This window comes from Cygnus olor, chromosome 4, assembly GCF_009769625.2.
Source record: "Cygnus olor isolate bCygOlo1 chromosome 4, bCygOlo1.pri.v2, whole genome shotgun sequence".
Lineage (NCBI taxonomy): Eukaryota > Metazoa > Chordata > Aves > Anseriformes > Anatidae > Cygnus > Cygnus olor.
In genome coordinates, this window is record NC_049172.1 from 65572775 (window position 1) to 65600301 (window position 27527).

Sequence of the window (27527 nt, forward strand, 5' to 3'; positions counted from 1 at the left end):
ACTGTTTCTTTCTGGAAAAAAAAAAAAAAAAAAAAAAAAAGGATGAGTTTCAAACACGAGAAGGAAACGTGAGCTCTACTCTTGTGAGGTACCGAGTGCTTCTAACCCCTTTGATTTCAGTGTGTGGGTGCACAGAGAGTTGTGTTGATGATGCAAACATCCAAGCACTTTGAGATGGGGTAAAAGAAGGTAAATAAAGCTAAGAGAATAGAAACATAAATACAACATGCTGGAATACCAGCGATCACGATCACCCTAGAGCCTCGACTCCTGGCATTATGGGCCAGTTCCACAGAAACATAGACACACCCCCAGACCGACACTTCCCACAGTAACAAACTAGTGTAAAACACCAAATTTTGTTTTCCTCTTAAATCCAGCCTGGAAAACGCCGTTGCTCTCCTCTCCCCGGGGGCCATCCCACCACAACCTCACAACCCCCTGCCTGGGGGGAGCCTCCGGTCCAGGGGAACCCTCTCCAGGGCAACCCTCTCCAGGGGAACCCCTCCTCGTTGACCCCTCAGGTGATGCCCCCAGCACCCCACAACCCGGCACCACCGGGCTGCGCCTGAGGCGAGGCCCCACGATGGCTCCCCGAGGCCTCCCCCCCATGGCTGGAGGCGCCTCAAAATGGCGGCCAGCGGCCGCCTCCCCCGGGTGCCAGCCCGCCTCCCACCGCGCAGGCGTTCCCTCGGCCGGCGGGCGGCGCTGGGGCTGAGGAGGAGGAAGAAGAGGTGGAGAAGGAGGAGGAGGAGAAGGAGGCGGCAGCCGAGGCACGGAGAGCGGGGAGTCCCGTCAGGAGCTCGGCACCTGTCCCGCCGGCGCAGCCAGGTGCCGTGCCCGCCGCGGGGGCGGGCGCCATGGGAGGCTCCGCGCTGCCCGCGGAGGGGACCCGGCGGGCGAGGGCTGCGCCGCTTCCCCTCCGCTGAAGCCGCCGCTCCTCCTCGGGGGCCGGAGAGGGGCGATGGAGCAGCCGCCGGCCGCCTCCTAGTGCCGCAGCGGGGAAGGGGCGGGCATGGCCCAGCAGGAGCAGAGCGACGGAGGGCAGCGCCGCACCGGTGAGGCGTCCAAGTTTCTGCGCGGCTCTTCCCCCGAGCCCCGCCGGGCCGCGGCTCTGCCCGGGGCTGGGGGTGAGGCAGGGCACGGAGCGGGGACGGCTGCGGGGATGAGGGGACGGGGGGCTCCCCGAACCGAGCCGGTGCAGGCGCCGCCGTGAGGTGACCGGGCCGGGCTCTCCGGGCCGGGGTCTCCGGGCCGCCTTCTTGGGCCCTTAAAAAGTTGGAGGAGCTGCTCGGCCCCGTGGCGTGGCCTGGAGGCCTTCGGGGAAAGGCGTAGGTTGGTTGGTTGGCTGGTGGTTTGTTTTTTTTTTTTTTTACTTTTTTTTTTTTCATTATTATTATTATTTCAACAAGGCCACCGGCTAGGAGCCGTTCGCAGCGCCGAGTCAGACCTAAGGCTCGTGGAAAGGGAACAACTTTCATCTCTCGCCGTCTGTAACCCAAGCCTCTTAGGCGATTCCCAGAGACTAAATACTGAGGGACCTCGCAGCAGTGCTTGAACTTCTTGCGGCGCTGCTGCCAACTTAACGCTGGCCTCACATTTTTGAGTAATATTGGGGGTGTAAAAAAAAAAAAAAAAAAGGCTCTGTAATCTGCTTCTGGAACGGAGGCTTTGGTAAAACACTGTGACTCATTTGTGCTGCCTGCCTGCTGCAGCAGGAAAGTGGAAAAGCCCTCAGTGGTTCGCTTCTGAGCGCTGTAGGTGCTCCACTCAGCAGCCTGGTTTGCACAGCTCGCCCTGCGTGAAGGGAGTCAGCCGGGAGATAAATAAACGGCAGCTTACTGAAAAACCCCAAGTCGTTTCTCTTCTTTTTGCCGTCACAGTTTTGGCAGCGATCGCGCGTGTAGCCGTAATTGCTGTCTCTCCTGGCTTTGTGGAAAGCCGAGCTGCTTTGTAGCCTCGGGAGTTCTTCGCTGCTGGCAGCGCTGTGGCTGCTAGCGTGTGAGCACAAACAGTCTGAACCAAGGGGAGCTTCAACAAACAGAGCTGGGGTTGATGCTCCTCGGCGCTGAGGTCCCCTGCGCTTGGTAGCAGTAACGTACAGCATGTTTCTATTGAATGCACCAAGAAACACTGCAAGAAGAGTCTAAACCTTTCACTTTAAAAAAAAAAAAACACTTAAGAAGAAAAAAGCAGTTGCGAGTTTCAGTAATTGAGGAAGTTCCTCACCCTAAAAATTAAAAAAAAAAAAAAAAAAAGCTGGCAGAAATATATGTTGAGGAGACAAGGTGATAAAAATGATGTTAACCCTTTGACAGCTGATCACTATATGGAAACCATTCTTCTCCTTCCTGCGAGGCAAGAAGATACAAAGGCAGTTTCTTGGGCTGTTATCATACCGTACTTTCTAAACAAGTTCTTTGTCTAAGTCACATTACAAGTTCCTGCAAGTTTAAAAGAACGTGACTTGAGTTGGCTTCTTTCTGAGCTTTTTATTCTAACAGTTTGATGGTGTTAACATTTTTATTAAGAATTTACAATAAAACGGGTAAAAACCCTACTTTATGGTACGTGTTTTAGAAGTTAAAATCAATTGTGACATCTTCCCTTAGCATGGCTGAGTGACGTGGAAAGTCAAAATCTGTTGTAGAGCTCTGGTGTTGTCAGAACATGCCTTCTTACGTGCCGTGATCAGAATCTCAGTAATGTAGGGCCGTATGGACAGCCATAGGGGGTCAGACCAAAACCCCACCTACCAGACAGAAAAAGTTACCTGCGGGAGAGCCAGTAAGCAGGGCTAATGGTTATTGGTGTTTTCCTGAGGCCCTGACACTTGCAGTTCAAGGATTTCCTGAGCTTCTTTGCGTGTGGGAATCTTTAGTGATTTTTTTTTTTTCCTTTTGTGAACTTGCATGTAAACTTCTAGGATCAGACTGTGTGCTATGGCAAGGAGTTGTGCAGCTCACATACCCAGTGCATGAATCCTAATCTTAATTTTGGGCCTGGCTACAACTCTGGCTTTATTTGGTGCCCATAGCTCTTACGCTGGAAAAGTTAATATGTAAATGACCCCTACCTACCTTGTCCTTGCTACTTGTGTCCTCTCTTGTGTTCTTTTGTCTCCTTTTCTCTCGATATCTGCCATTTGGTAGGCTAACACTAATGAGATCATGGCTCCCATAAGATACAGGATGTTAAGGAAGACTTTACATATATCAATTTTATGTAGATATATTACCATCTGAATAAGTCATGGGGATTGTGGCTGTTGTGCAGATGAAATTGCTTATTCTTTTTCAGTAGTTTATTATACTAATAATACTTCATTACCATGTTTATCATGGTAATAATGTTATAACAATGTGACAGTACTAGATGATTCATGGAAAGAAGTTAGTACTGGAGCACACAACACGTTGAATGTTTGGCATCAATTGTCAGTTTTCGCACTTGCCAGCGAAGCAGCTAAAATAAGGAATATAAATGCTACTACATCCTTAAAAGCGATCCTACAACAGCCTAATGCAAAATGAATCAGGGAGTTCTCATGTATGTTTCTGACAGCTGATCGCATCTCCAGTTTTCGCTCAAAGCCCTTGATGAGTACTTCAAAGCTTCTCACAGTTCCGCTGAACAGTGTAAAATCTTTGTAGCTTGTTATTGCATAATTTGCTCCAGCGAGCTATGGCTGTTATGTACTTCTGCATTTGCTGTTTGCCTATTTAAAGAATCTCTTCCTGTTAAATTTCCTCCTTAAAAAATTATCAAGCCAAGTCAAAACAGCTTCAGCACCCTGCATGGAAATTTATTTTCACTTCACTGTGAACTCTCGTTTCCAGAGTTGTTCTGCCTCTTGAGCTGCTGTATGTCCCAGCTCTTGCCAAGGCTGCTTGAATGCTTATGGTTTGTAAGCTTAGTCAAGAAGAGCCGTGCAAATAAACTAAGGACTGGCGCCAGCTTATGAAAGTTACTGAGCAGAAGTGAAGGCGGTCGGTGAAGGAATTCATTACGGGAACGTGTTTGTGCCATTTACCCAAACATCGTCAGTGTTGTTCCTGGATCACTGAGTTTCTCAAATTTATTTTCTGGGTGCGTTAATAAGTGTGAGTTGGGGTAAAGCAAACATCGGCACCCGTGCTTGTCAAATTCCGTCTGTGTGTGCAGAAGTGCTGGGGCTGGGTGAGCTCTTGATTTAAAGAGCCATGTGGTGTCTGTGAAGGGATGGGTGAGCACAGGGAAGAGAAAACAGCCAAATGAACTTGAGAAAAATAAGTGAACCCAAGCAAGAAGGTCTAAGAGCAGAAGATTCAAGTGTATGCAACAGTAATTGTGTCTAATGCTGCAATTTATGTCATATTTGTACACTTTGAATATCATAATTAACTTCAAGAGCGAGAACAGTTTTCCTCTATTCAGGAATCGTTATACAAGGTTTTTGTTTGCCGACCCTTGCAATTTTAATTTACTGACCGGAGGGGTTGATAATGTGTGCAGTTTGTACGCTAGCTAGCTGAAGACCTGACTTCTTAAAATTGCAGAGGATGTAAACTTTTCAAACCATGGAAATGTGAAAAAAGAAAAGTTGCTATAGCAACTCTATAAGAAAAGCGTACATCTTCGCAAGCTTTTTAGTCAAAACAGCGAGTTTGAAACCTTGCTTATCCAAAGGCTTAGACATTTGCTGCAGCAATTGATTTTCATGGGTAGTACATAGTTGGCTGTTAGAAAGTTCTGGAAATGTCCAAAAGGTGGGATAACCAGAGGGGTTTTTACTTGACTTATTCTTAAACTTGGGAGCGAATGGAGTGACGGATCGTGTAGTTTCTGGAGTTCAGTTAAGGAGTGGGTATAACCTATGAATTAGGTTTGGATTCATGAACTTTTCAAGCGACTAAAAGCTTAGGGGAAAACCTTTACAATTTATAGAAATGGAATATGTTTGAGAAGTGTTTCTGCTCACTGCCTGCCTGCAGCACAACTCCAGAGTGCATCGATGGGCTCAGGTCTAAGGCCATACGATGCCTCAGACCCTGGCGTTTGGCAGGGCTGAAGGGCTGTGAGCCAAAGGTTTGGACCTGCTCGGAGGAAGCAGTTTTCCTGAATGAGTTATTTGTTGAATGGGGGGAACCTCCTAGAGGACAACTGGCACCTTTAATTAAGTGCTGTGCTTCAGAGAGAACAGAGACCTGCAGCAGGAGGCCCGGCTTCAGGAGCTGGAGAAAAATCTGCTTAGAAAGAGCCATTTGCAAGATGGGAGGAGTATTCTTCGCGCTTAGCACAGAAAGTGTTTCAGAGGGAAGAAACTGAAGCAATATGCGCACGTTTCTTCTGCCAGCTGATGTAATTACCTTGCAAGCTTCGGCAGAACTGGACATAATTTAAGTGTTTGTACAGAACCACGTATGTAATGCCATGGTAACAATCACATCGTGTGTTAGAGGGTCAGTGGTGGTGCAAATAGGAAGTAGAGGGGTCCCTGGGTGCAGTAAATATAATCGATGTGCAAGTGTCGGTTTCACTGTACGTGCACTCATGAAGTGCATCACGTGTGTTGTCAAAACGTTGTCTGTATGAATAACTTCGTAGCTGTTCAGGTTCTGCATCTCTTGCTTAGTGCAGAGCTCGTATGGTATGCGTTCTGTTTGAGTGACAAATTTATTGTAAGATTTATGGTTTCCGGAAGAAAGCTAAGAAATTCTATTTAAACGCACACTTTGTAATTTTGGTTTAAGTTGTAATGTGTGTGGAAACAATGTTTATAGGTCCTATACATCAGTAAATATGCATTTATGACTATATAAAAACCAATCTCCAATTTCTGTATTAATATTGACGTGGGACATTCAAGTACTGCAATTTTTGTAGCGTGTAATTTCACTCTCAGGAGATGGATGTGGAGCGATCACTGGCACACAAAGTGTTGAAGAAAAGCTTTTCATGCTTGACATTTTCTAGAAGCCTAAATTAAGTTGCCATTGTCCTGCTTGTTGAAGCAGGGGGAAGGGATGTTAATTATCTGCAGGAGAAGATGAATAACTTTTAATTACAGAGTCTAATCTATGACAGGACTGAGTGTAATTAAAAAAAAAAATATCTCCCTGCAAACTCATAATCTTGTCTTTTCTTCCTTTTTAACCAGTTACCACTTGGCCCAAGACAACTGACGTAAACTTATCCAACTCCTTAAATGGTTTGAGCTTGATGGGAATTCTGGACGCGAGAGTTGGCAGCGGTATCCAGGGTCTTCAAAACTTGAATTCAAGGGCCCCAAGATCTCTCTCGTTGCCTGAGTACGGACCTGGTCAGCCCTCCAGTGCTTTAGAAGATTGTCATAGCCTTAAATCCGTGGATTCTGGTATTCCAACTCTGGAAATAGGAAATCCAGAGCCTGTTCACTGCAGTGTGTTAAATGGGAAGAGAAAGCAGTCAGAACCTGAGATTGTGCCTGACAGAGCTTTCCAGAGCGCGTGCACGCTGCCGTCTTACGTGCCTCCACCTTCTCTGACGTCTGAACACGATCACGCTGTGCGAAAATCATCTACTTTTCCAAGAACTGGGTATGACACCGTCAAACTTTATAGCCCAACTTCAAAAACTCTGAATCGAAGCGATGATATCTCTGTCTGTAGTGTTTCCAGTCTTAGCACAGAACTGTCAACGACTTTATCTGTTAGCAACGAAGACATTTTGGACTTCGTGGTCACAAGCAGTTCAAGTGCGATTGTGACTCTTGAGACTGACGAAGCGCACTTCTCGGATGTTACCCTGAATTCCACTAAAGAGACCAACGATCAGAGTCAGCAGGAGTGCTGCCAAGAGACAGACGTGGACAGCAAGCGAAAAATACTGGGACCTTTCACTAGCTTCTTTGCCAGGTAATGTTTCTGTAAAATACATTGGTCTTAACAGTGAGAGTAAATGAGACCGTAGGAGAAATGTCTGTTATGTTTTACTCTGAAAGAGAAAATAGCTTGCTATTTTAGTGTAAAATGGCATTATGAACATAATCGGTCTGCTCTGAATAAGTGGGCCAATATTGCCTACTAAGGGTTTGAATCCTGCTCTGTATTATCTTTAGGTTATATGGAGGCATTTTAAATCTTCGTAAAAGATTCTTTCTGTCTTACAGAAAAAGGGTTTTCTTCCAGGCTTCTCCAGTGATGCCCTCAGTGTTTTGGCCAAGATCCTTAACCTCACATTCCATAAATAGATAAATATAGGTAGGATACATACCTGTATGGAAGAGCTTTGACATCAGAGGATTGATAGGTGGTCTAGTCGTGATGGAGCGTTTTACTGATGAATGCATGAAGTTTAAAACACGAATGCTTGTCAAACATCCTGACTGCTATGATTCTTCCCAACCTCAATGGCAGTTTTGTTAATACCCTGTTTCCTTCGGTTTGGTGTGGCGTGGGAACACCTGATGGGGAATTTTGGCACTCAGTTGTTGAAATAAGATCATTTACTGCTCAAAGCAGGTACATGACATCTTCTAAACGTGGATTTAGTATGAATGATGACGTGTGTTAAATGCAGATGCTCCTTAGGTAAGTCAAAATGGTGATTGAGGAGAAGGACCGTTCTGCTTTTTTTTTTCTGTTTAAGTTCTTGTAAATGCCTCTTATATTTAGGACGTAATGTCTGAAGTATGTTATATTTCAGAGGAATGATTCCAGAAGTAAACTGAAGACATTAAGCAGTGTTGGCTGTACCTAACCTGTTTTGAACACATTTTCTTCAGTTAATCTCTTTTTACTCAAACTTGTTTTTTGCGTGAGACGAAGAGGCGATAAAATACTTACAGAGTTGGCAAACGACATTCTTTGAAAGGCTGCCTTAATTGCAAAGCTCAAGAGAAGCAGTTCCTTCAGATTCACTAAAACTGGCTGAGGCTGTCATTGATTTTCATGCTTAGGTTCAAGTTACAGTAGAAAAGCCTGCAGCGAACTCCACTTATCAGTCCTGTTTGAGGTGTTAAAGCTTTTGCGGACCTCTGTCTGTGTGTTGCCATGGGACCAGACTCAATTCTGAAGCAAGAGGTTTCTTGGCACTTCAGAGTGTGAACTTTTGTTACCCGTTCTGGTAGCACAGCTGCTAACTCTAACAAATGCTGTCCTTCAGCCTGGAGGGAGCGCCGCGGAACGGCAACGCTTAGGCCCTGCCTGAAGGAGGACATGTAACCGCTTCCCAACTTTTCCCATCCAAGAAAATAAAACCATCTGTCCAAATGCTGTTCTGCTGTGCTCTCCAGTGGTGCTACAGAAGCAGTGGTACTCACTAGACTGAGCTTTTTAACCTGAATGTTTTCAGGTGCATTGAATTTCAGAGAACAAAGGACATCCTTATTACCTTACAAATGGGGAGCTGGTCATCTTGGCCACCAGGTGATGTCAGCAGGAGAATATGAGGCTTAAGTTCAAACTAGGTTATCAGCTTTGAAGTTCCAGCTGCTCTCTTTGTAACCTGACCTTTAATATCCTTCCCTTTAACACCTGCTTTCTGCTCTGTTTTCAAAACAGGGCTGCTCGCTGTCTGTACTTGTACTCCACATACCTCGATGCTATGCATCCGTTCTCTTAGGTCATGCAAACCGGTGGTGTTTCACAGGTGTTGAACAACCAGGGGACTCCTGAGTGTCCTCCTGCCCCACAGGGAATACTAAATACAGCCTATGTTGTCTACATCGTTAAGGACTGAAGCATGCTGTTGCTAGTTTTTCTGGTATTTGCAACCTGCCGTCCACGTGGCTGTCCTTGCACCCTCTAACCCACGAACTCTGTGGAGTTCGTGTGGCTGCTGTTATGCTCCTCGCCTTCCTGAGCTGAACAGACGCTTGGGTAGATGAACTCGGCGGGCTTCCCTCCAAGCTGAGTGTCCCGGCTTTGTGTATGGTGTTGGGAGAGGAGGCAGCATTTGGAGCGGTATCTGGGACGAGCACTTTGCTGAGAAAGGAGTTGCTTGGAGTAGTTTATAAATAAATAAATAAATAAAATCAAAAAAATAAAAATGCTGAGGTGACCGGTATAAACCAAGTCCCCGAGAGGAGCATGGTTTCAGCACCTGGCTTTGTGCTGAAAGGACAAGGTGAGCGTTAAACATCTAAACCTTCCCTTTCAGAAACCAAGGATGAACTTACGGCAGGAGAAAGCCAAACTGTTTTGGCCTTGCTCAGTGCACACTCACATGCAGGGTGGACGAACAGACACTGGGGGCTTGGATGCAGCCTTTCCACCTTCCAGCAGCCTGACCGTGGAGCACAAGGGAGGTGTTCTTAGCCTTCTTAGGCAGGTTTGGGTCTCTGGAGGTTCTCCTGCACGATGGGATGCGGATTTGAACTGCTGTGGGCTGCGATGAGTCAGCTGAGGTTTTGCTCAAGTTGTTGACACTCGGTAAAAGGAGAAACCTCACTTCTTGAAACAGCAGCTGTGCTTGTGTTGAACCCTGTCTGTCAGCTGAGCATGTGTTGGGCTCTCCAAACTTGTCGAGACTGAAGTTGCGCTGGATATGTCAGTTAAGATTTGTTGCTGCCAGTAGACGTAATAGTGGCAAAAAATTAGATGCCTCCAGTGCTTGGTCACATGTATTGAAGGAGCTTACGTATCACTGAAGGTTAAATCTTCCACAGGATCAAGAAAACACGTAAGGGAGCATCTGCTTTGGGCTGTAACATTCTCTTTGCACTCTGTAGATTTATTTTTCCCTGGTAGAGTATGCGTGTGTATGCACATGCAATGCATATGAGGTGGTGTGCTCCCCATCAGCTGTGTAGCATTGGTCCTGTTAGGGAGCATCGGTGCTTGCTTGAGGCAGTGGTTGAAAACTAAGCTACAGTGGAGATGGAGGCCAGGAGAGCCCAGCTGGCTGTCCATCGATCCTGGCACCGCTGACGGCACTGGAAAAGGAGCGTGCCTGCCCTACCCGCTTAAGCACTGCGATGGAGAAAGTTTCCTGGACTTCTCCTGAGCCTCAGTGCTGTCTCTTCACCATTTTGGACTTTTGACAGGTCTGGCGATTTCCTCGGGTTGTTACATGCCTCTTCGGATGGGGCAGGAAGATGCAATGAAAGAGAGGCAGCGTTCCTGCTTGTCCACGCACAGTCCTCCTGAAAGAGCCTACAGCATCCCAGGTACCAGCTGGGTGCGCTGGTAGCGGTTGTCGTTAGGCTCCAGGTTAGTACGTGAGGAAGCATTACGGCTGCTTTCCAAAGCAATAATCCTGACTACTGGCAAAGAAACCTGACATCTTGGTTGTTTTCAAGTCGTGTGTACTTGGATCAGCCCTGTAAGGCCAGGGGTCCTTTGCATAAAGCATGAGTTTGAATTCATTTCCTTAATTTGAATGTATGTAGGAACTTGGTTTGAGAAACGGCGTTAAGAAATAATTGGCTGGGGGACTGAGGAATCGGTGCCTTGTCTGTGCCTTTGCCCTGGTGACCCACGGGAGCGTAGGTTAATGAATTCCACCTTTGGACTTGGCTGCGGTACAGCACTGCTGAAACAGGCTTTTAAAAGGCTCGCTTTCAAAGCAGCTTTGAGTCAGGACCATTGTGATTTTACTGCACAAGTTCTGCTTTTCATTCCTCATTTTGGAGAGTGAGGATGAGGCTCTTTATAGCTACACGCGGAGTTTTTCTAGGACTCTGGTTAACTGATAAGCCATGCAGCTCCTTTTTAACGGAATGCAGGAATCCTAACTCTTGGCTTAGTCCGCTGCTGTGAATATTCTCTGTTATTCCTGGAACCTGGATCCTCTTTCTTTTCAGGCTGTTCCTAGAAGTTTTTGATCCAAACGTTTTAAGAAGCAGGATCTCAGGAAACTTTTTGCAGAGAACAGGGACTATACAAAAAGAGCTTTCAGGAATATTATGTTTTACTATTTTCAAAGAATTTCTGTGTTTCTGAGAGAGAATTTCTGAAGCAGTATTGGCATTATATCCCATACACAGTGGCCTTACTTGTAGTCTGCGAAGAAAAAGGGCTTAAGTTTCAAAACAGTAAGTACTGGTTTCAGCATTAAGTCTAAAATCTTGTGAATTTTATACATCTCATACGCACACATGTTTTGAGGTGACTAGTCACATAATGGGGAGCTCTAAACCTGAGCAACTGGGTCCATTAATACCATAGATAAGTCCCCTGTGTTAAGGAGTAGGACCCTTTCATAATGCCGTTTCTTGTTTTTTTAATGAGAGCACCGCATATGGTACATCTCGAATTTCAATGTTAAAAGGAAGGTAGAGCAACAAGGACCATTAGAGATAGTGTTGGTTGCCCACTTTCATCTTTCCAAAAAAAAAAAAAAAAAAAAGAATTCATTGACCACAGAAGGTAAGAGAAAAAGTATGAAAATAATTATGATTGAGTAATCTGAACTTTTAAACGTTGTATGTGGTGTTGTCTCCTCTTCTGGACATGTTTTGTGTTCAGTGAAGACTGTTAGACTGCGGGTTGCTCAGGAGGAGACCACCTGAGAAGCAGGACTGAAGCACGTAGGAGGAGGAACAGAAGGAGCTGGCGGGGAAGGATGTGTGTACGCAGCTTTTAAATACAAATGCACAGAAAATCGCTGAGCTGCAGGTAGAGCCGCCCAGAAGTTGCAAGGAGGAACTGCAGAAACCTGGCTCAGGGTGGAGAGAGCCTGCGCGGGCAGGTGGCACCGTGCTGCAGGCTGGGGCTTGCCGGTGCTGAGATCCGCCTGGCCTCGAGGGCTTGCCCTTCTGCTGGAGGCAGCAGAGGACTTTGGTGGCAGTTTTGTCCCTCTCCGCTGCTTTCTCTGGGTGCCTTCGGAGCTAACTGGTGTCAGTGATGGGGATCTGAAAAGGCTGCGAGGGGATTGTCGGGAGAGAAGGCAGCAAAGTGTCGGGTACTACAGCCTTCGCTGTCGGTATTGGGCGCCCCTTACTTGGAAGCTGCTTTGTCTGCATGACACAAAATACTAGGGGTCCACCCCTAGCCTGTATTTACTGTTGTATCTCTGTAGAACAAACAAGTTACAGAATTGTCCTGAAATAAACACTCTTAAAGTGAACCTTTTGTAGGTGCAAAGTTGGAGTTCTACAGTGATAACTTTTCCTTTTGATAAAGAAGGCTGAAATCTGTTGAAAATTGTGTGGTACAGTTTTCAGAACTCCTGTCCTCTAATGCACTGCGTGCAGTTAGGAACTTTGTCGTGTGGCCTGTTTTCCACGAGGCGTTGAACTTAAACTGTCCACGTTAATTTTAATCCTTTTTTTTTTTCCTCTTTATGCATGCAGTAACACAACTTCCATTTAGACTTACTGTTCTATTACTCCTCTAAATTCTGCATTAAACCTGACCTGAGGGGCTGTTCTTCAGAATAAATGCAAGTTGCTTTTGGAGATAACATCTTATTTATTTGCACTCCTGTTTGTGAGAAAGTGTTTTCAGATACTCAGCAACAAAACTAAGAGGCTTGCTGATGCCCTTTGTTCATTATGGAAGTTAGATGAAAATCTGCACAGCGGCACTTTGGCGGATTGTTGTTCTTACTTCCCGGTAATGGCACAATAAGCGAGGACTTAATGCGATCCAATTATTATTTAAGATAAAGTCATATATGAATATTTCTTTTTTAGTGGCTGGTGGGAAGAATTACAAAAATCTCACACGAGCTAGCAATTTGTAGCATATGAGTTTCATGTCACTTGTAGCATTCAGCTCTAATGTTTTTTTACTCCTTGTCCTTATCCTCTGTGTAAGGCTGCCTTTCTGAACGCTTCCAGTTGTGCAGTTCTACATGTTTCTTTTTGAATAGAAAGAGTGAGAATTAGGTTCATTTGATAGACGTATACAAGACTCGAGGAACAAATTCAGGTGGATGGAAGAAGCCTGCTTTCGTTTTGATTCTTTGTCTATGGGAATGGTTTGTGAATTAGTGAGTTGGATGGACTTTGTATCTTCAAGCTGCTCTGCAAGAACTTTCCTCGTGTTTCCCTGTGTTAAAGGAGCTGTAAGGACTGGAAGTGACCGAGCTTCGGGGAAGAAGGAGACTCTCAGCACAGTCACTGCCATGTGACACTCCCAGCTATCTAATCAAAATAACATTTAATGTTCAGCTGACTTTTGTTTCCTCACTTATCGGTAATGTCAACTGTTGTAAGTTACCACAAATTTAGAAATCATTAAAGAAAAAACAAACACAACATTACTCTGAATTTAAAGAATACTTAATTTGGGGACAACGTTGCAAGGGAATGTTATGTGTATGCTTAGAGATTCTGAAAAATGCGGTAAGTGAGATGAAATTAGATGGAATAGGTGGCTACTGAGAACTTACCTTTCAAAATAGTTAAGGGGGGATAACTGAATAACTAGGTTTTGAATACTGTTTCCCTTCCATTACCAGTGCTACGTATTCTGTGGGAAATTTGGAGTCGGCATTTGCTTTTAAATATCTCAAGGCTAAACAAGAAATGGTCTTTTAACAAAATTCTATGGATGGATGGAGGGTTTTTTTTTGACAGAAATAGTATATGGACACTGGTCTTTCTGGAGCAGGGATAGGTGGTGGTAATGCATTGCTCTGGGTAGTCTGAGTTCTGTTAAATACTGAGTTTGCGGACATGGCAAACCAAGAAAAAAAATGTGAATTTTTATTTGTGAACTGTTGGTCTCAGTTCAGGCATTATTACATTGATGCTTTAAGGAGGTATCCGTACTAAGCATCTCTACGTAGTTATTAAGGAAAGTACCTCAAAAGTTTTCAAGCCATGCTGTAAGAACAATATCTAAAAAATACAGTAGATAAATCGTAATTCACACCTTGTCCCGACAGCTGACAGGATAAATGCAAGACCTGGGTACTAACCAGGAGGTAAGACAGTGTATTTACGTAGTGCTCAGACTTCCCTTCTTAAGCTGTGGCATTTCCAAAACAGAATCACAGAGCAGTTTAGGTCCAAAGGGACTTCTGGAGCCCCCTGGTGTAACCTCCTGCTCGGCGCAGGGCTGACGTCTGCAGCAGCTCGTGGTGCTCAGAGCCTTGTCCTGCAGCTGTGAGTAGTTTTGACCCTAGCGTTACCACAGCCTGTTGGAGTATGTGGGCCAGGATTTAGCCACTACCACTGTGCTTTTTCTTTTATCCAGATGGAGTTTACCTTGCAGCGACTTGCTATGTTGCCCGTGTGCATCTCAAAGAATGGTCATCCAGGCTGAACAAACCACCTCTCAGCATCCCTCTTTGTGTCTTGTAGGCTTCAGCACTCAGCATTCAAGGGGGTCATCCGCTGGACTTTCTCCAGATATTGATCCGTGTTTTAGTCCAGGGCCCCCAAACTGGATGCGGATATTCTCATGGATAACAAGCAGAGCTTTTAATCATTTTTCCTCTTCATCTAACAGAACCCAGTCTGCATTCAGTCTTTGCTGCTGAGAGGTGTTACTGCTGACTCAGGTTCACCTTCTTGCTTAGGGTGGCATTTCACGTATTCATTCAGGTTTTGATTTGTGTGGTAATAGTACTTTAGATCGATGATGCAATCTGCTTTCAGTCTCTGGGAATAGAAGTTTGGATTATTCTGGTAACATTGGAATACCTGGGAATTTTGCCAACTAGAAAAGAACCATTATGTGTAGTTGATTGAATTGAATAGTTTGAACTTGGACCCAAATGTTGCTTCTGTATGGGAGTCCCAACTTGCAGAAGCTCCTGTTTCTGAGAAGTCCCCAGAATTTGCCTGGTAAATTAGCACTGCACATCATCCATGTGCAAAATAGTTCTTGGTTTGCTACAGCCGGTCTTTACTGCTAAGCATTCAGGATTAGCCTCACTTACCTTTTCTCATCTTCGATACTTGAGTACACTCAGCTCTGCCTTGTGTTCTTCTGAACTGAGGGGTACCCTCTAAGAGAAAAAGGTAAACATAGGACATTGTAGTCCTCTTGATAAATAGTTTAAACCCTGCTTTTCTTTTCTGGAGATCTAATGAGAGATTTCCAAATTACCCTGTTGCAAGCTTTCGGCTCTCTTGTAGTGCAAACTTGAATTGTATTACTGTCGCCCTCAATTTTTTTTTCAGACCTGCAGGTATCTGTTGCCTTGTGAAAGGTCAGGTGCCGTTATTCTTGGTTCTTACTGAACAGACCAAGTGCACTGGAGGGTCGGTGGTTGGAAAACTTCATTTATAAAATTTGATAGGGATTTATAAAACATTTGTCAGGGAGGCCAACTTCTAGACTGCCTGGCTCTACTTCTGTTGGATTGTTTTGATATCTGTGAGGTACATTTCTTCAAACACGGCTTTTGCATGTGATTTTGGAATCTTACTCAAAGCCTGACTTCTGACTTGTCAGAGATTCTTTACTGTAGCCAAAAACTTGGATATTTTGGGATGATGCTTTGTTTTTTGAAAAGTTCAGGTTTGCAAAACCTATTGTGACGGAATGGCAGTCTGTGGTTGGGAAGGTTGAATGTGAGAGCCAACAGCGACTGCCTCGAGTGAAGTATTCCCAGAAACCAGTGTTACCTGGTCATGGGTACCAGCTGCTGACTTTCGTGCTCCTAAGAATGTAGATTTAGGGCCCCTTAGGGCCTTTTGAGTAGTTTTTTTTATAAGATCTTTTTCTTCTGTCCTTCAGTTCCCTAGCCATCATGAGCTATGTGTATGAGTCTTGTTCCTCTGCTGATCAGGTAACCAAAATTGTTGTGATTACAATGTGTTGCTGATTTTTCAGAGTAGTTTTTTATTTTTTATTCCTCTGGAAGATATTGAAGTGGCTAGAATGCAAGCTCCTAGAGGTGAGAATCTTTTTTTCCCCAATTAATTGAGGGTGAATTATGTAGGATATAATTAGCACAGAATACAAAAGGTTACTGAAAGATGAGAAGAAAACAAATATTAAACCTATTGCCTAAATTCTGTAATGGTGTGAGAGTGTTTCCCAAACACTGTTAATTGAATTTGTGCCATGCCTGGAAAGATGGCTGGGCATTTTTCCTCAGTCTGCAACAAACATTTAATAAAATTTCTCTTAATATATATTTTTGCTTCATAGGTGCTGTGCATTGCTTAAAATGCTCTGTTTCAATGTAGGTTTCTGGATGCCTTGTGGAGTAACATCTTTGGAGACATCTCTTTTTACACTGTGCTTATGTGCTCAACATGTGGGTTTACCTAGCTCTCATGACCGGTATCTTCTTATTGTCCAGCTCTTTAGAGAGCCCGTTATGCACTCCGGTTTGACTGCCTTTGCATAGACCGAGGGGCTCAAGACCTCAGTGCTCATTCCACATTTAGTTTGGAGTTATCAGGAAATTTCAGGATCTTCCTCCAAAATAAACTGAAGGAACGCTGGTTTGCCTCTGTTTCTTTCCTGCCTTTTAAGAACACGTGCAAGTCCGATACTCGTTTGAAATTGTCTTTGAAGATAACTTTGTCCTACAAAGTCTGAACCTTCTGAACTTTCTTCACTGCTCTTATCTTCCATCTGCTCTCCTCGAGAGGCTGGTAAGTTCTTCCAGTTGTTCATTCACATAACTATTCTAATTGTCTTGTCTTCTGAAAATAACCTTAATTGGAAGACTAATTGACGTCTGAATGTGAGCATGCTTTGTGAGAGCAGGAAATGTTGTGTGCTTTTTTAACACTCATAACAAGAAGTTACTTGCTATTACAAATCATTTTGGGTAAAAGCTGGTAACAAGTAGCATCGGTGTGTGTGTGGGTTGGGTCAGTGTCTGCCTCTAGGTGATTCTCAGGCTTGTTTCTTTACAGCATCAGTCCTTTTAAGAGTAAGCAACCCATTAAAACACGAATATACTTGCAAATATAATCACTATGCTAGGTCAGTGTTGAAGAAGTCTGCCACAGAGCAGCACACACCATCTTCCTTTTCTTTTACTTCTAACTATTGTTCCGTGCTGTGTGCCAGTGCCTCACCTAGTGTGGTCTTTAGAAGTTTGTCTGAGTAGCCATGTGAAAATATCACCTAATGAAACAGTTAAAAGTCATCAGTGCCAGGTTTCCTGGAGACCCCAAATACTGTAGTGAGGAAACTGCTAAGCCCTAAGCTCCTCTACCATTTTATTTCAGGCAACTGGTGTGTCTTGCAGTTCTGGGGAAAACATCTGCGTGTGTTCTGGGCAGGTGGCAGTGGGTGTCTGTGTGCCCACCTTGCTGGCTGCTCTCTGCTTGCTGCCCTGTGGGAGCCCAGCCTTTTTTCTGTTGTTCCAGTGATCAGGGGATCACAAAGGTTGGAAAAGGCCTCCAAGATCATCTGGTCCAACCATCCCCCTCCCACCAGTATCACCCACTGAACCATGTCCCTAAGCACCACGTCCATCAGTTCCTTGACTCCAGCAGCACTGAACCTCAGAGGTATTTCAGAGGGCCCAGTGCAGTTTGCCTGGCTAGAGAGGACTTCACGGAGGAGGTTTACATCAGAGTCTAAGATCTGGGCCAGATTGGCAGCAGAAACCATGACAGCGCTGTCTGTGCTCCTCTTGGTGGATAGGTTTGTATACTAAACTTGGCGAGAGGTGGGGAGGGATGAATTTTGGGGAGTCAGCTTGGTTTAAGTCACTAACCTTGAGTGGGTTAAGCCACAGCTGAAGTGGAGAAAATGGAATTCCTGAAAGCTTGTGGGACAGCGCTACAAACGCTTCCTGCAGCAGTAGCTGCTGGCAGTTGTGTGCAGACCTCCTGTCTTTTTAGAAAGAATTGGACAGAAATAGATAAACTTTATGCTTTGGTAGTGATATTTAGAAACAAACTTTAAAAAGCCTTAATAGGCGCTGCGTGAATAAGTTCTTTTGGGCCATTTGTTGGTGCCCCATCCCTGGAGGTGTTCAAGGCCAGGCGGGATGGGACTTTGGGCAGCCTGGTCTGGTGGGAGGCGTCCCTGCCATGGCAGGAGGCTGGAACTGGGTGGGCTTTAAGGTCCCTTCCAACCCAAACCACTGTGTGGTTGATGCGGTTCTAGCGTTTCTAATTTTTATGATTGAGGCTTCAGTGTGACCATGGCAGCAAAGGGGGCAACAAAAATGCTGGCACTGTGTGAATGTGTTGTGTATCTGAATGGCAGCCATTACGTAACTTTATCTCAGCAGTGCTTATAGAACCCATGTGAAGTGGTTCTCAGGTTTTACTCGAAAGTAAGGTTTTTCGGGCACGGCTGAATGTAGCTGTTAGTATTACCTTCCACCCTTCCCCACGAAAGAAGCAGCTGGGCAGGTCAGTCAGTATACAGCAGTGGTGCAGGATGGTCGTGGGGAAGAATTCTCTGTCTGTCTCGTATCGCAGGACGCCCCTTGTATGTATGTAAACATTTACTTGGAAGTTAGAATTAAAATGTCTCCTGTCATCTCACCACAGCTCAATTAAAACAAGGTTAAACACTTATTTGGTGCCAAATTGTGTTTTTAAGGGAATGGTGCAAAAGTAATTTTGTATGTGAAATGTGACCTGTGCTTGGCTTTCTTAAAATAAGCAGCTGCAGACACCTAGTGTAAAATAGTTCACACGTTGAATGGGAATGCAGATGAAACCCATGGCTCCACAGTAATGATGCAGCAGACGTGATGCATCATGTCAGATATTCCTGTTAATATCCCAGCTGTAAATCAGGATGGGGTGCTCTAGTGGTTGTGAAGAAGACAGTGAGACTGAGATAGTCATCAACATGAGATCTTCTTTCCAGGCATGTCAACCCTTTTTACATTTAAGATCTCTAATTAATTTGTGTCTTAGAACAATTTTAATTAATTTTTGAGATCTTTTACACTAGGATTTGTGATTTTTTTTCTTCCCTTGGAGTGAAAATGGGGTTTCTATTTTTACTAATAAGGAATTTTTGTGACGTTGTCAATCTGCATTTTCCATTAGCTGGAATCTCATTGAACATGTCACCTTTAGAGCTGAAGTTTTCGGTGAGTTATATTTGTTCAGGAGTGAGGCTGCTCAGGACTTTTAAATCTTAGGAGCTAAGCACAGGAGGAAGAGAAATCCTTTTTGAGTTACAGTAGCAGACATGAAAGTTTTTGCTATGAATTATTTGTGCCGATACGTATGGCAAAAATCATCCCTTCCTTGCACTCAAGTGGTGGTTTTATCACGACCCTGTGGTGACGTTCTGATTTATTGCAAAGTTCTGCATACGTTGGACTACAGAACATTTTATAGTATTTCTTTTTTCTCTAAGTTTTCTAAAATGAGCTGCAAAGTGAGCAGCATCCCTTCTGCTCCTCTCACCCCAGTTTGACTGCCATGTGGTTTGCCTTTGCCTTGTTCCCGTCTGGGACAGATCAGGATTTACCAATGCTGGCTGTCCTCAGTCAAAAGAAGAACAGGTTGTAGGTTACAGTTCTACATCTGATTGTGCCAGTTTGCTGCTCCTGATAACGCTCTGTCTTTTGGAAGTATGGGTGCTGCTTGGAGCTTGTGAAGGTTGCATGAAGAGCCTGGACACCGGCAAAACATCAGGACTTAGGTGTAGACAGAGAGCAGGGAAAAGACAAAAAGGCAGAGTAAAGAGTAAGTTGCTCTGTTCAGAGTGGGGAATGTGTGTTGACCATGCATGGTCCTTTCATTTCAATTTTTTTTTTAATTTAAAAAAAAAAAAGTGGAAATCGCTGGTGGTGTAAAGAGAGGAAGAGATGCCTGGTGCCCTGGAAATCATGCAGACAGAGGGAACAGCGGGCTGAGCAAGTATCATGTCATCTGCTAGATGAGCAGTAGAAGAGATTACTTAGTAAGATGCTCCCTCTAAAGGGAAGAGAGATTGTATTAATGAATTGGTTCAAAGCAAGGACGTGAGATCAACTCAGTCTTAGAGCAGCACTTCCAGCTGAGGGTTATTATACTTTATCATCCCAATTCATCTTTATTTTGCTCTGAAGATAATGATGTATTGTAGCTTGCTGCCCTTCTTAAAATCCTTCAAAGATGTGGAGGATTGTTGCTTGCATAGACATTTGCTAGAAATCTCTAGTGTGAGTAGATAGGGAAAGAAAATTGCCTGCTAGTCTTTTACTTGTCTTATTTTTCCAGTTCTAATGAACTGTGCTGGAAGCCTTTTTCTTGCAAAAGGGCATTTAAATGTGCACAGAGCTGTCACACAGGTGTGGCTCTCACCTGTGTCCGATGCTGGAAGTTTGAGTTTTCTCTGCAGATGGTTTGTAGTCTTGAATTTAGTTTGTTTGCTTTGTAGGTAGTAACAACCTGAAAGAAAACCTTTTAGCAAGAACAACCAACCTGTCTGGTGTTGTCTATCATTTCTTGCCTGGAGTGGTTTTGGTGATGTTATTTGTCCTGCTTTCCTTCGAAATCTTTTTAATTTCAGATATTTTTTAGAACTTGCTTGAAATCTCTTCATTTTAAGTTAACAAAGAAACAAAAAACACATGCACAACCTCACATCTGTCTCTCCTTACACTTTTTCTGTGGCAGCTGTCTTAAATGATCCTGTAAGTTCATCACCTCAGGCTGTCATGTATATGAACTTGGGGTGGGGTGAAGAGAGAGCTTTCTTTGAAGCTGTTGTTGTGCCAGTCTCTTTTTTCCAGTGCTAGCAGTTGCAGCAGTAGCAGTGTAGCTGAATTTGCTGATTAACGCTCTAATTAGCTTATAAATCTTTAAGTAGCATTAGAACTTGAACGATGAACTACTGGAGAGCTTCATAACTGCATTGTAGTTTTAGTTGTAGAGACAAAGCAAATCTTTGGTGTTGATCCAGTAATTTACCCCCAGAATTATGATTTCATGCTTTGGGGGGAAAAAAAAGGTGGGGGGGATGTCGGTAGGTTTGTGTTTCCCTGGCTGTTTCCCCTACATCTTTATCTGATTTTTTTTATTTTATGTCACAGGGTGGGGGAAGCTAAATTGGGTTTGTAGAAGTGTACAAACTCCTTAAACTCCTTACTCCTTAGCTTTGACATCAGCTGTTACTGCTTTGTGTGATTTCTGTTACCTAAACACCTTGGTCGTATCTTTTAATATGATAATCTGTTCCTGGTTTGGGTTTCAAGGTAACCGTACCCTTGTGATATTGAAGCATGTGATCATTTGTGTAAATACAGACATATTGAAGGATGGCAGCGCACCCTATCAACTTTATAAAATACATTTCGGTGCACTCTTGATGCTTGTGCCTTGATTGCTTTCCTCCTACTAAACATTTCTCCCTAAAAACGTTTCTCCTACTAAACATTTCTCCCGTGTTCCTAGCTGTATTATCTCTGGTGGTGTATTTATCATATTGTTCGTGTTAGCTGATCCAAGGTGGCCGAGAAAAATAACTTCTTTTTGTCTGTATCTTTCCTATTGCGGACTTGAGTTCAGCCCATTTAGAACATGGTGTTCGATACAGTTTTATTTCCCAAACTGCCACGCTTTATAAATAAGAAACAATCTGTACTTGCAGGGGTCAGCCTGTTGGGCATTGAAGTGGTAATTGGAAGCGAGGAAAAACAGTAGTGCTAGACTGGAAGCAGATGTGCTAGGCAGCTGCGTGCGGATGGAAGTAGGGAAAATTTTTGTCTCATCGGAATAGTTTTATTTTCTGTTTAAATGGAGGAATGAAAACCTACACAGCTTGTTGGGGGGGGGGGGAAAACCTCCCACACCTTCTGGTACTAAACTTAACTAACCTGGACATTGCTGATTATTTGCTGGATTAGATGGTGGGACAAAAGGGAATCCTCGTTTTAATAACCCCGTGGGTGTGGAGTACCTGCTGTGCTCCTGGGGGAGCCGGGAGGGCTGCTCCCTACCAGCTGCTCCGTTTTGGAAGAACATCTCCGTGGTGAGGAGATGCCAGTTTGGCACATAGCTTTGTGATTTAAGAATTAACAGCCTCAATAAAAACGAGTTAACTTTCAGTGGCTTCTAGTTTTGTTTCATCTAAAACTTAGCCAATTTCCTTTTGCTCCTTTGTGTCAGCAGTTCGTACCGTCTGGCATAAGCTGGCCGGGACGTTTCAGAGAGACTTCAGAATTAATGTGTTTTGATAGCTGCTTTTAATTTGATTCAGGAAAAACAATCTGAACAATCTTTTATAAGAGCAGATCAAATACAGTAAAAGGCTGCTACGTCTGCAACCTTTTTGTGATTTTTGGGTAATAATCTGTTGTAACAGGTGGGTAGAGAATGTTTACACAGCAAGAGATTTAGCTTCTTAGTCTTTAAAACACTGAGGTTGAGCGATGTAGAGGGAGGCTAAAAAAGAAGAATACTTTCAGAAAATGACAAATAAACTCATCTACTAGAAATTCTTATTTAACCAAGTTGTTTGTCATATGGTGGCAATGCTGTATAACATATCTCTTGGGGATAAGAATCAGTCCCTGCCACCACAAACACAAGAGGAGCTTGTGTGGTTGGGATAAATGAGGTTGGCAAATCATATGTCCTTCTGTTTATTGTAATTAATCGACCCTTTTTCTTAATCAAACTTTTTTTTTTGTAGGAATTTGTTTACCAGAAAGCAAAGTGCAAGACTTGAGAAACAAAATGATGTGGGATGGAAGTTGTTTGGAAAAGTACCCATCAGAGAAACCTCACAGAAAGATCCCAAAAAAATGCAAAAGGTATTTGTTTAACCCTACATTAGGATTAGCAGTGAATGTAGAATCCAGTTAGGTTTATGATGTGTGTATATGACTGTGAAGCCTGTTTGTTTGAGGAGTTGCACCTGATTTATAATAATCTGACAATATAAAAGATGGATTTTGTTAGATTTTTTTTATACTTACATTATAACACTAAGTGCCATTCAAAAGAATGTGTTCTACTTAGTTTTAAAACTGAGTACCCCATGTAAATCATGCCATTTTGGTATAAAACATTTCATGTGAAGATTCAAAGTATGTGAATGAATATTTGTTTATAATCAAACTTGGTGGGTATTTTGAGTATCTTTTGGTTTTCCTTACCTTGTTCAAGTTTTCACTGGTTTGTAGCCTTTGTGCCATACACCTATCTATATATAACACACTGTTTGAAGGGAAATTGTGTCTTGTTGGGCCTTGGTTTATTTGTGTTTCAAATCTAATTAAAATTCATGAACTCAGGGTAACGTCAATGTGGTCAAGTGCCAGAAAAATCCTGTTTGAATGCTGGTTTCACCCATTGTTTTCTGAAGTGCTTGCTATTTACAGTTGAAACTTTCTACATATGGGCTTTTCTGAAAACCCAGTTACTGACTTGAAATGTTGCAAAAATATAATACGGTTCAGGAGAAATGAGTGGAATAAAACTTTTTTTCTTTCCTAGCACAGTGTAGTTCAGAAGGGAGCGTGTATTGAAATTGTTTTTTGAAGTGATTCTCTGGAGAGAGAAGTCTTTAAAAGCATCAGAAACCCCAAGGAATTTAGTTTTTTTCACTATCTTCGTTGCTGCTTAACTGGTTGTAGCATTGATTTGTATGTGTACGTGATGCTTGCGTTTGCCAGTAGTAAGTTTTTAAATCAATCTTTTGTCTAATTTTAGACGGAGGGGAGTCAAGAGATTAAAGAAAAATCTTTTCAGGTCATCCTTAGTGTGTCAGAAGCAAATGAAAAATAGTGAAAGCCCTTTTCTCCATCTTTGCATATTACTTCTAAGCTACAGTAACCTTTTTGAAAACGTAACAATGCGTGAGAGGATTGGTTTGACTGCAGATAATGCAAGCACATAGAGAATCAAACAACCTGCCTTCCCCATGGGGAAAGATCTACTGAAATCCAGCTTTGTGGCCAGTAGTTCATGAGCTGCTCTTTCTGTAAGAAGAAAATATCTTCCTTTTAGCTTTCTTGCTTCATCTGGGATTTGTGGAGTGCATGTAGGTTGATGTTGTATGTGCTTGGGTATTTTTTTTTTGTATTTCATTGGTATTGGAAGCTTCCCGTTCTCACTTGTTGAGACCACTGTGGCAATGAGGAGGTTTACATGGAGAGAGACCATGTAGCTAGAACTTCAAAACCAGCTGCTGTGTATGAGAAGAGAGTTCTTATTTGAACGACTGTGCTGCTTAATTTTGAGTGAATTGCTCTGGAAATCTGGAAGTCTCATGTGACTGTTGTTAGCTGTATTTAGGCTTTTAGTTTAAGTGAAGCTATTGCACCTTTTTGAAGGTTTCAATATGATCAACCGTTCTGACCTTGTCTACAGACGGTCCTGATACAATTAGCAGTTCCAGAGCGTTCACCAGAGGTTTTCGATGACACCTGCAAGAGCTGTACTCCGCCAATAACTGCAGTACTCTGACACTGAAGTGTCCTCAAGTTGGGAAAGGTGCCATGTGCCTTTCTCTCCAGCCTGCCCCTGTCCTTCCTGTTCCAGTTCTCACCTCTGTTGGACATTAACAGGGTACTTGAAATACTTGTTTATTGAGTAAAAGCCTTCTGTTCTTTGGCTGCTCAGACTTGACTTACTGATTCATTTAAGGAAAAAAAGTACATATTCATCCCATGGAGCCTAGGAGTCTTCCTGCATGTTGTTTGTTCAGTGATGTTACTGTCTATGTGGTGAAATACTCATTAGCCCACAGATTTGGGACTCGATCTGTCTGGCTACGGAGGCTGTTGAATAGAGTTCCTGTTAGCAAAATCTTGGTCTGAGGTAATTCTGAAAGGCAACATAAAGGAAAGGTGATATGTTCTTCATTCTGTTTTTTACTTCATTGTGATTATCCCATCTCAAAACACAGAAACAAAGCCTCAAGTTGTATGTAACCTTAAACTTTTGGAAGTCCTTCGGATAGTTTAAGATGCCACAAAATTGCCTGACTGTACTATTAACTATAGTTATCAATTTACAGATATCAGTCCTCAAATGTAACATATCTAGGGAAATGAATCTGATCACCCTTGCTTGGTATGAAGCTCCTTGTGCACAGGAACTGAGGTGACTGAGTCATCGAGCAGCAGTTTCTCAAGTCAGCTTCTTTTGCTTCTGCACAGGCATCAAAGAAATCCTTTGTGCCAGGTCAGCTGGTCAGAGCCCTGTGACTTCGCTGGTATGGTCGTGGTTCCATCCTTTCATACCTTTACTGTATGGATGAAACGTTTGTTTTTTTTTTTTTTCTCCCAGAATGAGATGAACGAAGTTAACTGCAAACATAGTCTTCTGAAAAAGAGGATGGTCCATTTATGTGTATATTTTTTGAACTTACACATGAAGGGAGCAAGCTTTAAAAACAGTCTTTTATTGTACGTTTTTTCTGATATCTTCCCCCATAATAATCTCATCTGGGATTGATAAAAAATTGCAGGAAAGAAGTTGCAAGATGTGTGTATAAATTATGAAAAAAAAAAGGTAATTGAACTGTGAAGCACTTAAACGTTGTTAATAGAATCACCAGGTCTTACTGCCTTTTGATGAAAACTCCAGACCCTCAAATTTTAGTTGCAGTTCACAAGTAAGACGTTGTTACCCTGCAACTGAAGGAGGCTGAGCTACGAACAATGTGTAAGAAGTAACATTCTTTTCCTGTGACCAAAAGAATGGTCAGACAGGTTTTGAGCACGCAAAGCTTTTCTCTAGTCCTATAAAAACTCCTCTAAGAGCACCTGCTTGTCTGACTAGTGCATGTAAGGCACAGGATCACACTCCGTTTTGACGATAGGGGAATGGAAATCAGTCCAGTGATGTTGGTGTTTGCCCTACTTTTGAATGCAGACAATAGACACGAATATTACTGTTTGGGTAAGGAACCATTGTGGTCATAGGCTAAGGCTGGATTCCTTTGCATTCTCGCTGAGAAGCGTTGTACATTTTTTACCCAGGTAAATGTTTTAAAGCTTAAAAACTGTCAGAACAAGTAATAGCATCTGAGAAGCTGTAAGCGCATTTACAGTGGAGGTTTGCATGATTAATTTTTTGTATCAATTAGCTTCAGGAATCCTGCCTGAGCAGAACTGGTTAAGCCAGTTGCATTTATAATAGATGCGTCAAAATGCACGGGAAGCCAGATGACAGTACTTCACTGAGAGCAAAGTCAAATTATCTTCCCAGCTAAACAGACCGTAAGGCTGAACTTGGCTTTGTGGCCATTGCTTCTTTCAGGAACACTTTTCGGGGTTGGTGAATACAGCAGATGTAAGCACCATGTGTTTGCAGCCTTTTTTTTATTTCTCAAGACCGTTCACTCACAAACTCTTTTAAAAATATAAGATAAGATTGCATCTTCTCCAAGCATCGTCTCCTCTCGTGATCAGTCTTCAGGTACTTTGTAGCAGCTGGCCACTCAATCTTGCCTATTAAGACTAATGCACACAGAGGAGTCAGCCACATTCTAGCCGTGTCCTAAGACGCATTGCAGTTGTCTTGCCCCAGGAGCAGCCTGAATTAAATTATTTATCTCTATAGTGTCTCATCCTTTTTCTCAAAAATCCATTTTTGAATCAGTGTGTAACTTTTTTCCACTTCCAAATGTGCTGGACACATCAATGAAAACAGTTCAATTTAATTTTAACCATATAAATTCCCCTAAGAGCTCAATGGAATTTCATCATTTTCTTTGAGTACCAATACCATTAAAATTCAGCACATACAACACGTGAGGCCTTTCAGTTAACAATCTTTACTCATAAATGCAGCTCTAAATATTTTTTGAACTCATTTGATGCCCAGAAACATTCTGTATTTGGATTTATAATGGTAGTTCCTTAACATTAAAAAGTAGCGATAGATTTTAACCTAGGAATTGTCATCTTTCCAAACTTAGAATAGTTTCTGTTCTAAAAGCTATAGTACTTCTTTTCATGGGGAGGGGAGACTTTTTTCTCCCATATGCGTAAGGATTCAAATAAATGAATACTGGGGAGTGATTCTAGCTGTGACACCACCGATGATGAAAACAGTGTGCCTGCCTTAGACATAGTGGAAAACTACAGTGGTTTATGTATATAAATGTGTGGATAACAAGTTTGTCTGTGCAAGGCTTGAGGAGGAGATTGCAGCTGTGCCGTAGGTACAGCGGCAGCGTAAGAGCTTTATAGCCAGGCCTTTCAGCACACTTCATTTGTTTTGCCCTTCCTGCTCCAGCAAAGTCATTTGAGTCAGATTGTTCAGCCATGATGATCACATCATTCCTATCGTACAAACTGGTGTCAGCGCATTCCCACCGCCTCCTACGAAAGTGTTTTTATTTTTTTATTTTTTTAATTTTGGTCATTCCTGTGTTATTTTTTTTCTTTCTGTGGGAAAAAAAAAAAAAAGTCTGGTTCTTGGTTCTTCTTTGGTACTAGTAATGAAATTTCCCAACTGGAATGTCTTCAACTGGAGACACAACAGACTTTCCTTTAAGAGTGATGTACTAAAAGAGAATAAATCGACATGATTTACCAACTGTGTTTTCCTGTAATTAGATTGTGACTATAAGTAGGATCAATATTCCTGTCAATTAAAATCTGTTGTACTTAAGAGGCTCACTATGCAGTATAAGATAAAGTGAAAATGAGCTGGTGAAATAGCTAAATACAGCGCTTGGTGTGTAGGTGATATATATATATATATATATATATATATAGATGGGGTGAATAGTTAAACTTGTACCAGTACTGGAGGAAAAACTTCTATGAACTGATTT

The 27527-nt window shown here is 42.9% G+C and overlaps 1 protein-coding gene across 1 annotated transcript in view; it reads left to right on the forward strand.

Moving 5' to 3' along the window:
* The first annotated feature begins 709 nt into the window (after positions 1-709).
* The window catches only part of TBC1D14 (TBC1 domain family member 14), a 66783-nt gene continuing 39965 nt past the window's right edge, over positions 710-27527 (forward strand). The window contains exons 1-3 of the mRNA XM_040555623.1: positions 710-1058; positions 6140-6875; positions 22425-22545. Of these exons, the coding sequence (XP_040411557.1) occupies positions 1016-1058; positions 6140-6875; positions 22425-22545 (900 nt within the window). The 5' untranslated portion in view covers positions 710-1015. The remainder of the gene's footprint in view (positions 1059-6139; positions 6876-22424; positions 22546-27527) is intronic.